Source organism: Cryptotermes secundus, unplaced genomic scaffold (assembly GCF_002891405.2).
Source record: "Cryptotermes secundus unplaced genomic scaffold, Csec_1.0 scaffold1482, whole genome shotgun sequence".
Lineage (NCBI taxonomy): Eukaryota > Metazoa > Arthropoda > Insecta > Blattodea > Kalotermitidae > Cryptotermes > Cryptotermes secundus.
In genome coordinates this window covers 1138-18245 of record NW_019734988.1, presented here as the reverse complement: position 1 = coordinate 18245, position 17108 = coordinate 1138, and the positions used below count along the sequence as shown (strand labels likewise).

The 17108-nt window shown below is 38.3% G+C and overlaps 2 protein-coding genes across 5 annotated transcripts in view; both read right to left on the bottom strand.

Moving 5' to 3' along the window:
* LOC111869184 overlaps nucleotides 1-2660 on the bottom strand; it is a 53591-nt gene extending 50931 nt beyond the window's left edge. The window contains exon 1 of one of the 4 annotated variants that reach the window (XM_023860468.2): nucleotides 2333-2660. In XM_023860468.2, coding sequence (XP_023716236.1) covers nucleotides 2333-2488 — 156 coding nt within the window. In that variant the 5' untranslated portion in view covers nucleotides 2489-2660. The remainder of the gene's footprint in view (nucleotides 1-2332) is intronic. The other 3 variants (XM_023860467.2, XM_023860469.2, XM_023860466.2) reach the window with 3 other exon arrangements.
* Nucleotides 2661-6191: 3531 nt separating this feature from the next.
* Nucleotides 6192-16308, bottom strand: LOC111869191 (serine/threonine-protein kinase fused-like; the record flags this gene model as incomplete). Its single annotated transcript, XM_023860487.2, has 3 exons — nucleotides 6192-6430; nucleotides 11277-11461; nucleotides 15906-16308. Coding segments are annotated over 3 exons (648 nt in total), but the record flags the coding sequence as incomplete, so codon positions are not given.
* Nucleotides 16309-17108: the final 800 nt, after the last annotated feature.

Here is a 17108-nt window from a genome sequence, read left to right as displayed (position 1 = left end):
TTTGTACGTCTTCATTAACAGATTTCTTTCCTGATTCAACTTTCACAATATCCCAGGTGGTTTTAATTTTATTGTTTGATTTTAGAATTTGGCTGTTATAGTTATTCTGTTTGGCTTCTTTAATGACTTTTGACAAAATTTTACAGTACATTTTGTAGTGACTTTTTAGTCTTGGATCATTACTGTCCCTACTGGCCAAATATAGTTGTCTTTTGTGTTTACATGAAGTTTTTATTCCAATTGTTATCCAGGTGGATTTGTTTTTAGTTTCATTTTTGACTATCTTTAAGGGAAAGCTTGAATAAAAGATCCTCAGATAGTTAGAAACCTCAGACAATAAGTAAAATAAATACATAACTAACATGCGAACTAGGATTTACAAAATGACACATACATTTATAATGGCATTTTACTTGAATACTACTGGTAGAAACATGAATGTGATTTCTGAGAAGCTCCTGTCCAATTTCTGCACATTAAAAAGAAAAACCAAACAAAGAAAGCCTTCTTGAGTTTCCAAAGTACATATTCAAACATGAAATAAAACTTTTTGTTTTGTATTTATTGCTTTTTCAACGGGCCGTTTCCCACTAAGTTTATCTTTTTACTTTGGACAAAACAGTGAATTTACTAAACAAAGACCCAGGATAATCTGTCCCTGGTTAATTTGGAGTCTATTATACTCTTATTAAAAAATTCTGATTGATTAAGATTTCAGAATTTATTGTTACTATTCATCACCAAGTAAACAATATTCCATTTTAAAAAAAATTAAGTTTTTCCTAATCACAGTTTCGGTATGGCTGTAATTAAAAGTTAGCTGATCACTAACACAAGTGGACAGGGTTACAATTCAGTTAGAAAGAACTAGAAGGATGATTCATGAAGGGGTCACATGAACAAGTTTGGGGAAGCACTAATCTGGACTATACAGCACTGAATGGAAGTACAAGAATGATAAAATGTAAAGGATTTGGAAAGAAGTGATAATGGCCTATTTCATGTACTATCCCAGAATTTGCCTGGATGGCCTGCAGAAAACCATGAAAGGCATGTCAGGCCAGACAGCATGCCAGTGGAGATTTTAAGTGATTTTAAAGTGTTCCTACCATACCAAATGACTCATTTTCAAGGATTAAGTGTGTATATATGAATTTTTAAGTTTCTGTCAAGTAGTTTCTAAATACTGGGTTTTAAAAAAATCACCATCACCAGGATATAAAAGGCACATCTGCAAGGTTTCTCTTCAATAACGCCTTAAAAAATGTACTGCATGCATGTGTAAATGAACATGTCATATGTTTCTCATCATCTGTCTATATAATTCATAATCTCATTACTTATTAGTGATGTACTCATCGACACTGTTCCTGTTAACAGGCTCAAATTGTGATGCATAAGTACATTTAACTTACATATATGTAATTTGTAATCTTATGTGCCTCTGCCTCCACTCTCCCAATCCATAATTTTCAAAAACATAAACCTATACATATACAGAAATTCACCCAACCTATACAACATGAAGATGGAGGCAGCATGTGCCTTTGAAATGTCAGCAACACTTCCCACATCCACATGCTGTAAATACCGAAGGGCTTAATTCAAATCAAAAGTTAGCCACCAATTATGTCTGAAGTCACTACTGAAGATCTTCCCAAAAGCACTTTGTTTGACTTGGGGCATGAGAGCAAAAGCAGCATGAGGGGAAAAATAATATTGATTAGGCCATGGACCCTTACAAAACACTTTTTCCAAGTGGCACATATGGATAAGCTAGTACATTGTTAAAAATGCACATATACATATTATCAGCTCATCTACATAGGCAATATATTCTGCGCCAGCAACAGAATTTATGATAATTGTCGAGTTAATAAACAAAATTTACCCAATGGTGGCATCAATGGGAGAGATTTATCAATATTCTGGGTTGTACTTGGCAGGATTGGATACAAAGGATTAAGTTCCTGCCAGAGGTGGCCAAAAAGAGAATTCAACTGGGAAACGCCACTAAACCAGCACTTTTACCAAAATTCATAATCTATGACAATTTACGACGTTGGGTTTCGGGGGTCTGTTATATTCAATGTTATTCCTTTGCATAGGGCACAACGGCGACGCTAAATTGATGAAAGCATCGACCTGGGGAACAAGCAAACCGCTTATCAGTTCTCGCAAATGTGTAGCAGGTTTGCTGTTTTTTCCCCGGCGTAACACAATGCATGCAGTTCTTGTAAGTCGTACGCCTTCGTTATGAAATAATTTAGAAATGTGAGATTTATAACTGGTGCCCACAGCAAAACAAACGGCTGAAGAGTAATTAACATACCTTCACTGGTAGGCAGGAGTTTATGAGGGATAATATGCGACGCTTCCTCCCTTCCCCATCAAATATATTTAAAACTATAATACCACTGTTTGATGAACAAAGTCGACAAACACTACCGGTATTATTTTTTCCCTGCGAGCGTTTCACTGCATGCATTTTCTATATATTTATGGCACTATTAAGTGCTAAATTCCTTCGAATCTAATATAAATTACTTCACTGCAAACGCCAAACCACACTACAGACCATCCCCGCAACCCCGCAATGTTACTGTTAAGGCTGTAAAGCACAACAAAGGCGGGATGAAATGCGAACCGCATTGAATGTTTGATCCATAGATACGCTCAAGATCCACAAGATATTTCTCCACTGCTCCGAATATAGAGTTAATGTCGTAATAACTACTGCCATCTATACTTCCTCTTAGATCGGCAACGGTAGTTCGATAACTACGAGGGTTCATTACATCATGCCCCACTTAAAACCTATTACAGTAGAATCTCCTTTTAACGTTCCTCAGTATAAGTTGCCTGCTTCATGCTGGTCGCTTACTTTACTTATTCTTTTGCCCTGACGATGGAAGTGGCATTTTCCTCTGAAATATGGTTGGCATTCATTGAACTACTGTCCCAGAATAAGGAACTCTTCTCATAATTCTCACTGTGAGAGAAACTCAACTCCTATCTCCTTGGAATTCCATTTAAGTCACTTTTTGTAACAGTTTTAATTCATCTTCCTCTTTCTCCAGTATGTTTCGTAAATTTTATTTGATTTATTCATTCTTAATTCTGTCTTCTTTTTTTTAATTACTCTTAGAAATTTTTTTATTGCTAGTGGGGTGGGACTAAGTCCCTTGTACTGCGGCCACTTCTGGCCTATTGTACCAGCCCCAGATGAGAGGTGAGGGTGATTGTGGAGCAATTGGTGGGATGCAGATTGGCAGGGGAAACTGAAGTACTCGAAGAAAACCTGCCCCAGCGCCACTTTGTCTACCACAAATCCCACTTGACCAGACCCGGGATCGAACCCGGGCCGACGCGGTGGAGAGCCAGCAACTAACCGCTTGAGCTATGGCGTGGCCTTCTTGGATTTTACTTTCATTCCTCATTTTGAAGGGCCATATTTCGGTTTTGGATGTTAAACAGGTTTCAAATACGAAACTTCTTTGTTAATTAACTGTAACATAGGCAACATGTTTTGTCCGATTAAATAGCAATCTCAGAGCTTTTCACATTTATTATGTTGCATCTTTCAATAAGTTGTATAAAACATGGCAAATACATGGAGATCATCATTTAATCAATCAAAGCTTTTTCACTGTTTTCATTCTTTGCATTTATGTGAAGCTTTATTATTCCAAATGACACTATTTAATAGTTCATGGGCTAGTAAACTGGTTTGAATTCATTTATTTGTTTCAATTAGGGCAAAAACATCTTTATCTAGTGCTCTTTTCACTGACTATCATAATGATCAAATCAGCAAACTAATTTGATTTATGTAAGGTGCAAAGTTCATGATGGGATGAATGGGGGTACACAATAAACAGTACTGGTTTCAGTGCAAGAAATGATGGATGCCCATACCCTTCTGTTATATCCTATTCATTTCCTCTTTAAACAGAAGCCTCATTCATGCTCACTATATAGCCTCACCATGGACCACACAGAAAACAGTCTTCGACAGTTCTTCTATTGCTGCATCTTTATTGTGCCATGGCTTAGCAATGAATGACGTCTCTTATTAAGCTACTCGGTCATGTCACAATATGTTTTGCAGCAACACAACCTACCATCTGAATCCTCCTAGCTGTTCCAAAGAGCTCTGATAAAGACATTAGCAATATTAAGTACAGTTGTTGTAACTGTTCATTCTAATTGGTGGACTATTGTGTATTAATTATACCTATATTAAGTAAATATCAAGTAAATACAGAGAGAATCCGGCAGATAGCCAACTCGTACACGCAGAAGGGACATAGTTCAAGTTTTGCTATGTGGACAGGAAGTAACATCTGGCACTTTCCTGGAATTCTGGCAGTTTCAGCAAAGTTGGAAAGACTTTGAGAATTTGAGAGCTGACAGCTTGGAACAGCGATAACTTAAAAGTGGGACGGCTGGAGCCTCATCCCCTGATCGTAATGCATCAAGGGGCTGTCAACCTTAGCGTCAAGTCAGCATCTGCCAGAATCACATAGCAAAGCAACATGATTGGAAATTCAAAATTTAGGGAACCTCCTAGTTTGAAAACTTAACCAATGGCAAAAGTGGAGGAGTGGATTTCTCTTGGAGTCTGGGGTTCGTGGACCTCAGGATTCAGAGAGAGTGCATTCCACCTCAAGGAGTCTTCATCCAACTTTTGGCAAAGTCAGTCTCAAATTTACAACTACATTTCTTCAGAAAAGAAAGTATTACATGTTAATTACAATTAAGTGTAAACATTAGAGTTTCCATAATATTCAGTGAACGGAAGTGAATTAAATCATTTGTAAGTGCAAAAGTCTGAAGTGGTGTATGTGATTATAGCGTAAGGTTCTTCTTGCCCTGCCTGAGCCAGACCCGTATAAGACCCCGGGACAGGAACTCACCTCTACCAGTTACAGAGCAGAACCCAGATACTCCTGTCTTTACCTACTTGCGAGACACCTAAGGGTGTACAGGAAGCGAACTCTCACCTACCAGCACCAACAACCACAATTCTCCTCCCTTCCCACCTAACTCCTGGACATCCACGAGAAGAGGGAGGACAGTGATAAGTGGAGCACAACGTAGGATCAAGGGAGGATGGTGATAAGGGCAACCAACGTAAAGGGGCCAACGAAGTGAGCGGTTATACTGTATTCCTGTTGTCACTGCATTTCACAAGTGTTCCTCAAGCCTTCAAAGTCTGTTCATTTGCCATGTTATTATCATCAATTACAGGAAACTGAAAAATACAGGTTTGGGGCGGCCTCCAATGACATAAGATTCAAATCAGATTTCTTGAAAATTCATACAGTGGTTCTGAACTTAAAACACAAGGATGAACAGGCATGGAACAGCAGTGGAAAACTTGATAGGTATTAATTTGCTACATTACATTACATTTCATTGCATTCCATGGATCCAAAGTTAGTCAAAATGACTGTAGAATGTGGAATATGTCATATAAATACAAAATATATGTACAGTCCCAATGGAGTTCTCATACAAGAGAAACCAAGAATACACAATAACTACACACAAGGCTATTTAAAGATACATAAGTTATTTTCTAGACAATAGGTATTCATCAACAGAGTAGAATGAATGTGCATTTAAGTATCGTTTCAGTGCTATTTTAAATCTTGTCTTTTCATTCATAAGACCTTTGAGATCAGATGGCAGGTTATTAAAAATTTTGATCCCAGAATAATATGCGCTTTTCTGACTGCATGAGAGGTTAGCAATTGGTTTATGAAACAGTGTTTGTGTCTTGTGTTAACCCTGTGTACATCCGTATTTGTCTGAAAATGTTCTTCATTATTTGTAATAAAGTTTATTAATGAATATATATATTCACAAGGAAACGTTAAGATCTGTAGTCTCTTAAACAGATCTCTACGCGAATTACGGGATTTGACACCCATCACGATTTTAACAATTTTCTTTTGCAATGTAAATACATTTTTACACATAATATCCAAGCAGGAAATGGAGACAACAGGAATTTTTCAGTATGACAATGTAAGAGTTTAACACTTTATAACTTGGCACAGATTTGAAAAGACATTGCTATTCACAGAATGCTGTGGGCAAATTATGACAGTAGGAGGTATCTAGTTGCTGCAGATATTGCCATCTGTGCAGTGATAAACCAATTACTGCTGCAGACAGTGATGTCAATTAATATATGTATAGAAAATGGGCTTGACAGTGGCCCTTTGTAATAAGATGCCATGTTTAGGAAGGCGAGTCATTTTGCTGACAGCAACCTATTTGTCTGTGGTCACCTTAAAAGCTACAACATGATATTCATAAATGGAAATGTTTGTATAAATTATATGTTACATTAAACTGATTATTTCTTCTGAAAGTAGAAATGCAGCTCTTTCAGTTCCTTAACTGCTCCTTTTGCAGCCTAAACACAAAAGAAAAAAAGAAATTAATGTATGTCTCTTCTATATATAGTAACCTATATCAACACTGACCAGAAAACCTTGTCTCTGTAGGTTGTGGTGTAAGGGCCGAGAAGGCCCACGCCTTATACATTCATTCATTCATTTATGTATTACCAAGTTTTTTATTAATGAAACTTGATTACAGAGTAGTGCTGGGCCAGAAGCAACATATTTTAAATCTTGCATAGATTATCTTCAGTGAGCCAGCCATGATGTGGGATTGTACAGCCAAACTATGCCATGCAAATTTCTCTTTGTGCTCAGGCAGTATAGTTGTAGTACTTAGGGCTGACAGTCCTCCGACGCGGAGTAGGAGAAGTATTGGTTGTGGCGGGGAGAGCTCCAGCATGCTGACAAGTGTGGCAGGGAATGCAGTACATGTGTTCTCAAAAGGAAATAACTTCTTACATCATTGTATTGCATAGTGATGGGGTGATGGGGGTTTAGTCTCGTTGATGTTCACACATCCGATGTTATGTTTTAAGTGCCGAATGGCAGACTATTATGCACTATACACTATTATACACTTTTCACTGTTATATACCTGAAGAGTTTATTTACATACTACACGGGTCTATTCTAAAGGGGCAACACCGGCAATGTCCGCATAGATATCATCTCCACATGTCTGTCCTTCCTCGTCACCATCAGATGAATCGGAGCTATCATCAGAACTGTCATCACTATCACCGCCAACATGGAAGACGAACTCTCGTCTTGCGTCCAAAAGGCCTTCCCATGCCATTAATTGTTGCTCAATGTGCCTTACATGTTGGCACCTAAGTTGCCATTCTTCTGCAGTTATGGAAGCCAATTTTTGGTCTGCCAGTTTAATGACATCATCCATCTTAAATGTGGTATTGTTTTGAGCAACCCAATTTTTTACGGTGGCCCATATTAACTCAATTGGGTTGAGTTCTGGGTGATATGGAGGGATTGTGTTCTGCAAAGATTCCATCTATTTTATAGGAAAGGTATTTCGGTTTGGGTGGTAGGATCATATTATATATGTCTGGATTCCACAATGATGAAAAATCAGTGTTACTGAAGGTAATAGGTGGAAGGTGATATTTTAGCCAGGATATCATAAAACCTCTTCTTGAATTTGAGTTAGGGGCTCTGTTTAGTGGTACAGTATGGTAGGGAGCATTATCAATGACAAGGACAGAATTTGGGGGAAGGTTATAAATAAGTCCCTCCTTTAACCATTTTTCATAATTGGTGTAGTTCATGTCACTGTGGTAGTCTCCTGTTTTTTGGTGGGACTTTAGGTGGACATAGGCATTAGGGATGAAACCTTGCTGTCCCCTAGCATGGATAACAATGAGCCCTTGGCCTTTGGACACGCGGGAAATAATCCCTAGTTGGATTGATCACTCCATGCATATGGGGTGGTGTGCGATGAATGAATGTAGGTTTCATCCATGTAGATGACTGGGCGGCCCTCTTCCCTATATTCTTTAATTTGCCGCAAATACTGAAGACGTTTGGCTCTGATATTAAATCGTTCCACCAGTATCTGCCGATTATTTTTTGTTTTCTTCCACCGCAACCCCAGTTTCAAAATAATTTTCTTTAATGTGGAGATGCATCCCTGAAAATCTAACGTTTTCTTAAACTTTTCGTGAACTTTTTCAAGGTAGGTATCTGTTTTTTTGACTATGTAGAAGTCATTAAATGTTCTTCGCACCACAGACTCATTAAAGTTGTCCGAAGTGGATATTTCCTAGGTCTTTCTTTATGGGGTGTTGAAAAGGAAGTGGAAGCCCCAGATTCGATATTTTTTGTTTCTCTTATTATTCTTCTGACACTACTTTCCGATACACCTGTTGCCTTTGCTACTTGCACTCCTATGTGCTTCACTGTAATTGTTGGCCCAGCCTCTTTCATATACTTATATACATTGCTAACAATTTCTCTTGATTGTGAATGCAACACTTTTCCACCGAATTTACTTCGTGTTGGTGGCATGTTAAAGGAGATAGAAAAAATGTACAAATATAAATAAACAAAAAAGAAAATCAACGAATAATAATAAACAATAAAATAAAATATTGTCACATGTCACCACTTGACTTCTGGCCCACTACTTCAATGCGACGTCTCAACTATCTTTGGCCGTGGTGGGATCTCAACTGTCTTCAGCGACGGCTACCCCAATACTGACTCCTTCCTGTCTTCTGTCTCTGTAGCTCTCAGCTTATGTAGGTGTTCTACAGAATGGGTACCAGACACCATTCTTCACTCTTTCCTTTCTACTGTCCACTGTTATGTAACGGGCGCAACAAACTCTCTGTAGTTCATTTCTGGGGAGACGCATTTGTTGCTTCTGCACTGTCTATGCAACGGCTCTGTTCTTTGCGTTACCATGGAAATGCCTATTCCAAACTCACGTGTTTGGCAATCCGTTGCCTCGGGAACGCGGCTTCACCACGGTCTGTTGCTGTTGGAACTCAAATATTTCCATTGTAGCCGTTGCGCGGCGATGGACATAAGGTAACGCGTCACAATATTACTACAGTAATTAGAGAATAATACACTCAAATACGACTCCAAGAGTCAAAACTTTTTAACTTGACTGTACAAGGAAGAATGCTCTTGAGACGTCTACTCGCACTGAATGCAGACAAATGACTAATCACAACACCCCTCAACTTTCATGAATGGACCTGCCCATCCACTGCGCAGCTTTTCCTGGACTGTCACTTCAAAATACTAGAACTTTAGATATGGAGAGAGCACTAAAAATCTACAGCATATCATCATGGCCACTGCTGTTCAAGAGCATGTGAACTATCCATATGGCCAGGAAAGGACCAACAAGTAATGTTGCTTCTGACTCATAATTATTCTGTGATTTGGTGCTTCAGTTACTTTAATCACACACTATACACATCACATCACATACTATACACATCAAATGGTCTCATGTTGACATTCAGATTATTAATTTCATGGAGCAGTCTGTCTTGAGAAACAAACACTTGTTAAGAAATTCACTGTGTTTGTAAGAACAAACTGGCCCTATTCTGAGCACAATGCATTCAGTCTTCTCACAGAGACCCTATATCATTACTATACATTTAAATATTATCTTCTCATAAACCCTAGGTCTCCAAAGTGGACTTCCAGTAGGTTCATCAACAAGAATTATATATGCATTCTCATTTTTTCTCTGTGCTATATGCCTTAACCATTTCACTCTCCTTAATTTGATACCCTGATAATACATATGATGCAGAGTATAAATAGCGTAGTAGCATAGTGGTTGAGGAGCTATGGTACAAGCCGGAAGGTTGCGAGTTCAGGTCCTGATGAGGTCATCATTCANGCGGGGCGGGAACTCGCCTATTACCGTAGTAACGCGAGCGTTACGTTACCGCCACGTACCGCTGGGGAGGTAGGGGTCAACATGTCACATTATTATTATTATTAGAGGAAGTGGGTTTCCCCATGCACTGCGACTAATAGTCTATTGTACGTCTCCCTTTCATATTCTACCAGTCGCCATACCCTGCCGGTACTGGTGCTCACTATCAGCCCCGTTCAGCCAGTGAGGCTGGCAGTGGTACCCGAATACTTCCCCATCTACTGGAGGTATTGGGAAGTACTTGGGCGGGAAACTTTGCCTAATTTTGCTCAGAGGTCTCCTAGACACATGAGGATCTTTTACGTGCCGTAAATCTACGACACGGGACCCACAGCTTAAAGTCCCTCCCAGAGGACTTGTTCCCTGAATATTTCCACCCTTAAATATTCCGCGACCTCCGACAGGTTTGAACCCATGTAACTTGAGTCATTAGGTGGGAACGTTACCCCTAGATTATGGAGGCAGCTTAGGCCCTGGGGTTTACTCAGCCTCTAACAGAAATGAGTACCAGGAATTAATTAAATAATTTTCCTGGGGAGTAAAGCGCAGCCGGTGCGTAGGGCTGACAACCTTACCACCATCTTTGAGCCAATTGTCTAGACAATGTGGAACCCTCAACGTCTCACAACCCTATGGGCCTTCACGGCCTGGTACAGGGATAGCTTTACTTACTTTTTATATTATATTGTCCTGCAATATGGCACTAAAACATGAACGTATTGTGGCATGCCGCCAGAAAGCCAGAATGGTTGATTTCCTAGGTAACAAGCGATGTTCCCACTATTCTGTATTTCAGCATCCTGTTGCACATTTTTATTAAATGTCTATGTATCTATCCCCATCATCTTCATAGAAAAACAAGAGAGTTATAAATACACACAATTTGCTACCAGTTTCATCATTAACTGAACCACCCAAAAGTGATGATTTAACTTTCAGATGTTTCCAACTATGAAAGGATGGCCAAATAATACATCACTCCTAACCTCTAAAACAAAGTTACTGCCTGTATCAATACAACCTACCCACGAGCCCCCAGGAAATGCTATCATCACCTGCTGAGGTTATGACACTTGAGATCTGTTGCATAAAACAATAAGAGAAACGAATACTGACCTAGAGTGTTTTTATTGCTATTGGGGTGGGACTAAGTCCCTTGTACTGCAGCCACTTCTGGCCTATTGTACTAGCCCCAGATGATAGGTGAGAGTGATTGTGGAGCAGTTGGTGGAATGAAGATTGGCAGGGGAAACCTAAGTACAAAGAGAAAACCTGCACCACTTTGTCCACCACAAATCCCACTTGACCAGACCCGGGATCGAACCCAGCCCGCCATGTTGGGAAGCCAGCGACTAACCGCTTGAGCTGTGGCGTGGCCCGACCTAGAGTGTTACAGAAAGAATATAATCTCACACATGAAACATTTTGATACTAACCACTTCCACCATTTTACTGGAGTCATGCATCAGATTTTCCAGTTCTTCTCGTAATCTTTGAGTCCAACTGAACTGCAAGGCTCGACAACTGTATCGGCCGAGAAGTTGTAGAAGAAGGCAACTTCGAGCTCGCAGCACAGGACTATGATGCATTAGCATTTGGGTCAAATCAATTGCAGAGTATCCTAGAACAAATTTTATTTATACAGAGTGCGTGCGAAGTGTGAAACTAACACCACATTTCTGTTTTGTGTTAGTGTAGTACAACATAATGCCTTCAGCATTAGGAGAATGTACTGAGATTATTTCAAAAGGTTATCCAATTCTGTCCAGTGTGACTAATGGTTTTTTCTTTTTAATCTTTTATCCTTTACATGTTTCAGCTCTATAGACCATCTACAGAAGGATATCAATAAAATTAGAAACCATTATTACAATATGTTTTTTGAATATTAATATGTATATACAATGTCATCATAATACAATGTACAAATCTAATGTTTTTTAACAACTACAGTGGCTTGTACCAACACATTAAAATATTTATTACAGTTATGTAGGTGAGTCAACAAGTAAGTTACAAATTGTTGTGGGGTACTACATGTTTGAATGAGGCACTTGAGGCTTTTGCCACTAGATGGCAGCATTAGTCCAGTGGCAATTGATGTTTGCAAAAGCGAAACAGCAGTTGCAAGATGGCGGCGCCTGTCAGTGAGTGTACAACCCTCGAGCAGCGCTCCATTGTGCAGCTTTTGTGGGCAAAAGGTATGGAATCAAAGAATATAAAGAAATGCTTCCCATCTATGGTGAGAAGTGCCTGTCATGTCAAGCTGTTTACAATTGGGTGCAGAAGTTCTCTGAAGGGTGGACACGTATCAAAGATGAAGACTGCGTTGGCCGGCCAATGGAGAGTGCCACAGAGGTGAATGTGCAGTGGGTTGAAGACTTAATTTGAGCAGACAGAAGGGTAACCATAGACACTATAGTTACTGCTATTGGTTGTTCAAACGGCATGGCCTACCTCATAATGCATGACACATTAGGTTTTCACAAAGTGTGTGCATGATGGGTGCCATGCATGCTGACCCCACAACACAAAATGCAAAGAATGGGTCTGGTATTACAGCATCTCAATCGCTACCATGATGGACATGATATGCTAGCCCAAACTGTTACAGGTGATGAGTCTTGGGTTCACCATTACCAGCCCGAGACAAAACGTGTGTCAATGCAGTGGAAACATCCCGCGTCGCCTGCCAAAAAAGTTTAAGGTGACACCATCCTCCAAGAAAGTGACGCTCACAGTCTTCTGGGTCACGAAGGAATACTGCTCACCACATTCCAGCCTCAAGACAAACCATAAACGCCAACTCGTACTGTAACATACTCAGGAAACTTCATAAGGCCATTCAACGGAAGCGACCAGGACTCCTCACCAAAGGCGTGTTGCTCTTGCATGACAATGCGCGTCCCCATACTGCCAAAAAGACAAACGAGATGCTGCAAAATTTCAAGTGGGAAGTCCTCGAGCATCCTCCATATAGCCCTGACCTTGATCCAAGAAACTTCCATTTGTTTAGCCCTCTTAAATATTATCTTTCAGCTGAACATTTTCCTGTTGATGAAGCTGTAGCAAGATAAGTCACCACCTGGTTCTGAGAGCAGCCTAAAGAATTTTATGCTACTGGTTTTCTAGGGCTTGTGAAAGGATGGGACAAGTGTCTCAATGTACAGGGAGATTATGTTGAGTAATAAAAGCATTTTTCAAATCAGTACTCTTATTTGTTTAAGTTCTATATCCATTTGTAACTTATTTATTGACTTACCTCGTAGTATATTCAAAAATGTTAAAATTTTTAAACCAAATTGGTTCATGTCCCTTCTATTTCCTCTCCCTGAAGGAAGCCAAGTGTCCACCACCCCACTGTTCCATTGTTTGGAGAATAGATTTTTGCAAATACATTATGGGTATAATGTAGTATTTCTATGATCCCTATTTTGTTTTTTATGTGAGCTTGTTATTTTGTCCTACCTTCAGTGTCATCTTGTTGACGTTTGAGACACACTGTAGTTGTTAAAAAAGCATTAAATTTGTAGATTGTATTATGATGACATTGTATGTACATATTAATATTCGAAAAACATACTGTAACAGTGGTTTCTAATTGTATTGATATCCTTCTGAAGATGGTCTACAGGGCTCAAACATGTAAAGGATAAACGATTAAAAAGAGAAAACCATCAGTCACACTGGACAGAATTGGATAACCTTTGCAATGTTGTTAGTGTGACAGACCAGAATGAAACAAATCAAACTTACTGAGATTATTTTTTGCAAACATTACAGTCGGATCCAGAGACAAGTAGCAGATAAATACAGGAATGGGGGGGGATACGTTTTATACAGTCTTGGCCCCGCCTATTCCGCTGGTCATGAACCACCACTGCTGCAGCTACAACTCTACTTTGATGTAAGGGGCAGGATGCATCTTGCTTATCTTATTACAAACCTCAACTTTGCACAGTGCATTTTTCATATGTTCATGAACGAGGCTCTGGGATACAATTCATGGGGGTGAAACCATTACTTCTCTAGAGCATGTACAAGAGATCTAAAGCCCCAGAAAACGTGTAAACAACACATGATCTTTTGGGGGGGGGGGCCAGAAAATTTATGTTTCAGCCAATTGATATTATTATTACTAATCTCCTTAGAGCATGGGTTCTCAAGCTTTGTGATAGTGCAACCTCCCTAAAATAATACACAAGTGTATCCTCCCCACCCCAACATCACCAGTCAGCAAAAAGTGCAGTTCTGAACAGTGTTGCAAGTCTCTATCAGACAATACAGTGACAAAAGTAAAATAAATATTATATTTAAGCATCCTGTTGCACTCTACACGATAAATGATACAAACTCCGTCCTAAGTGCAAACAATATATATTATATGTCTTTGATCTTGTTCTTTCTACACTACATGTTTCGGCCTCTATCGGCCATCATCAGGTGTATACTCTTAACGTTGCTGCCACACTGAACCCAGTCTAAAATTTAACATTTAAAAACACAATGTCACATTCTTCGTATTATCAACATCTACATCGTTGATATGTGTCTGGTATGTAGATATTGTATTGCACACGTCAAATTTGATATTCTTGTAGTAGCACTCTAAAAATGTTTAGTTATGATGTTTTTAAAACCTTTTAAAATTTTCTCTAAATTTAAAATTTAGAGAAAATTTTAAAAGGTTTTAAAAGGTCTAAATTTAAAATTTAGAGAAAATTTTAAAAGGTTTTAAAAACATCATAATTAAACATTTTTAGAGTGCTACTACAAGAATATCAAATTTGACGTGTGCAATACAATATCTACATACCAGACACATATCAACGATGTAGATGTTGATAATACGAAGAATGTGACATTGTGTTTTTAAATGTTAAATTTTAGACTGGGTTCAGTGTGGCAGCAACGTTAAGAGTATACACCTGATGATGGCCGATAGAGGCCGAAACATGTAGTGTAGAAAGAACAAGATCAAAGACATATAATATATATTGTTTGCACTTAGGACGGAGTTTGTATCATTTAAAATAAATAGCTTTACATCCTCTTTATACTTGCAGTAAGTTATTTATAAAACGTTCCTGTATAGTCATGACAAAAAACTGAAATGTTTTGTCTGGTTGCTGCTATATTTTATATGAGCACCTATACCAAAACTTACCAACTTGATAAAAACTGTGCATGGATACAACTAACTTTTAATTGATTCTTGAGAATATGGTGATCCCCACCCTTAGATGAGGTCATGACCACAGCATTAGAAATCCTGCCTACAGCATTCAGAGCAGAACAACAGTCTTTTTGTTACTTTAATTTTTCATTATTGATACTTAATATATTTCTTTTCTTTTTTCAATTGTTTTTATTTCCCACCAACAATTTAGGAAGACAGCAGATGCCTGATTTTTCACCCACCAGTGACCATGTTATCACCATATACAGTCTAATAATTTTGCTGTAAACCATCCAATGTAATCATGATCTTGCAATTCAGACTACCTCAGCAATAGAGTAGTTTCCTGAAGAGAAAAGGATTGGGGAGATAATCACCAAACCATAAAAATGAAGGCAATGCTCCAACACCTACCATGATACAGTGCTGGTATGTCAATACCTATTCCAGAAGACCAATACATAATCACATTTCAAAAGATGCCTCTGTGACCTGATCATCAAAAAGTAGATATATCTGCTCTAGATGAAAAAATGGAAATACATAACTCACTTATACATTTTCTTATACTTTCTAAATAAAATTATTCTCTTACACAGTCTTATCTCTAGCAGTTTCATCTGCAATTCAACTTATGATTTTTCTCAGGGCTTTTACTTTCAATATAGCTAAACATGTTAAAAATAATTTTTCATTCCGTTTCTCAGCACTTGTCTGGTTATATATTTTGAAAAATAACCACCAGCCATTCATATCAACATACAATCTGTTTTCCATAATAATATGGAAATACTGAAACTTTTAAGAATATTTTTGAGCATATAGAGTTAGAAGCTGAACTTTCATACAGCTTGCTTCTTTCAATTGTATGTAAAACTGACCTTACCTTCTTCATCCACTCCCAGCACAATCTGCTCAATAAGACCAGCATTCTCAGGCAGTGCTCGAAGAACATGGGACAAAATAGCCACCAGATCAGTAACAACTCTCACTTTCCTGCGACCCAATAACAAGAACTGTTGAAGGAGAGATGTGGCATTGAGGATGGCTACAGCATCACAAAACTGAATCAGGAAGTCTTCAGCAGCATACACCAGATAGCAGAGTAACAGATAGATACACTCCAGGGCTTGAAGTTCATCTGCATTAAGATCAGGGTTCCTATTGGAGGATGGGCTGGGATCATCATTGACACAATCCTTTTGGTAAGCAAGTAATTTTGATGCATACACTAGGTTAGGGACTATCTTCGCCTCAAGATATACCTGTTCAAAAATAAAACACCAAAACTAAAGATGAGAAGAAAGGAAATGCTGTTTATTTCCAATAATATTATTTTTGTTCACAAAGCAGTATACACCTAGTAGATTAAATATTCTCATGCAATGTCAGCAATGTTTTAGGGACCATCTCTGTCCCCATCATCAGAGACAGAGACAGTCCCTAGAACACTGGTAATTTTTTAATTAATTGACATAGATGATAGCCCAAGAAGATTTTATCAACTTTAGCCACCATGAAAGCTTGAGAGCTTACATAAATATATTTCTAATTATTATTTTATAATTTATTTTATGATTATTTTCAGATTTTACATAAGTATACAATACACCTACTTATTATTTTGTGGAGAAGGAATTTATCATTATTCAAACTACAAAATGAGACCATAATTTGTGTAACCATCTGTAACCTTTGTTATAAAAATTAAAACAAAGAGTCATGTACATCAATTTGTTTGATTAACTGTAACATTCCTTTGAACGTTCCCTAAAAAGATTTTTACATGCTAACTCTTTTTATGCATTAAATGAGTATTTTAATTACAAATGTATATAAATTTGAATGTTTTAACGCTGTATTTTAAAATAGCTGGTATGGGAGATGTGAGGGGTTGTATTGTGGTTACTTGTGAATTATGTCTGTTAATCAGGATATTTCTTTTTACCAGCAAATTGGACTTAAATTTGAGGAAGAAACTAGTGAAATGCTACATTTGGAGCATAGCTCTGTATGGGGCTGAAACATGGACACTTAGGGCAGTAGATCAGAAACATCTGGAAAGTTTCGAAATGTGGTGTTGGAGAAG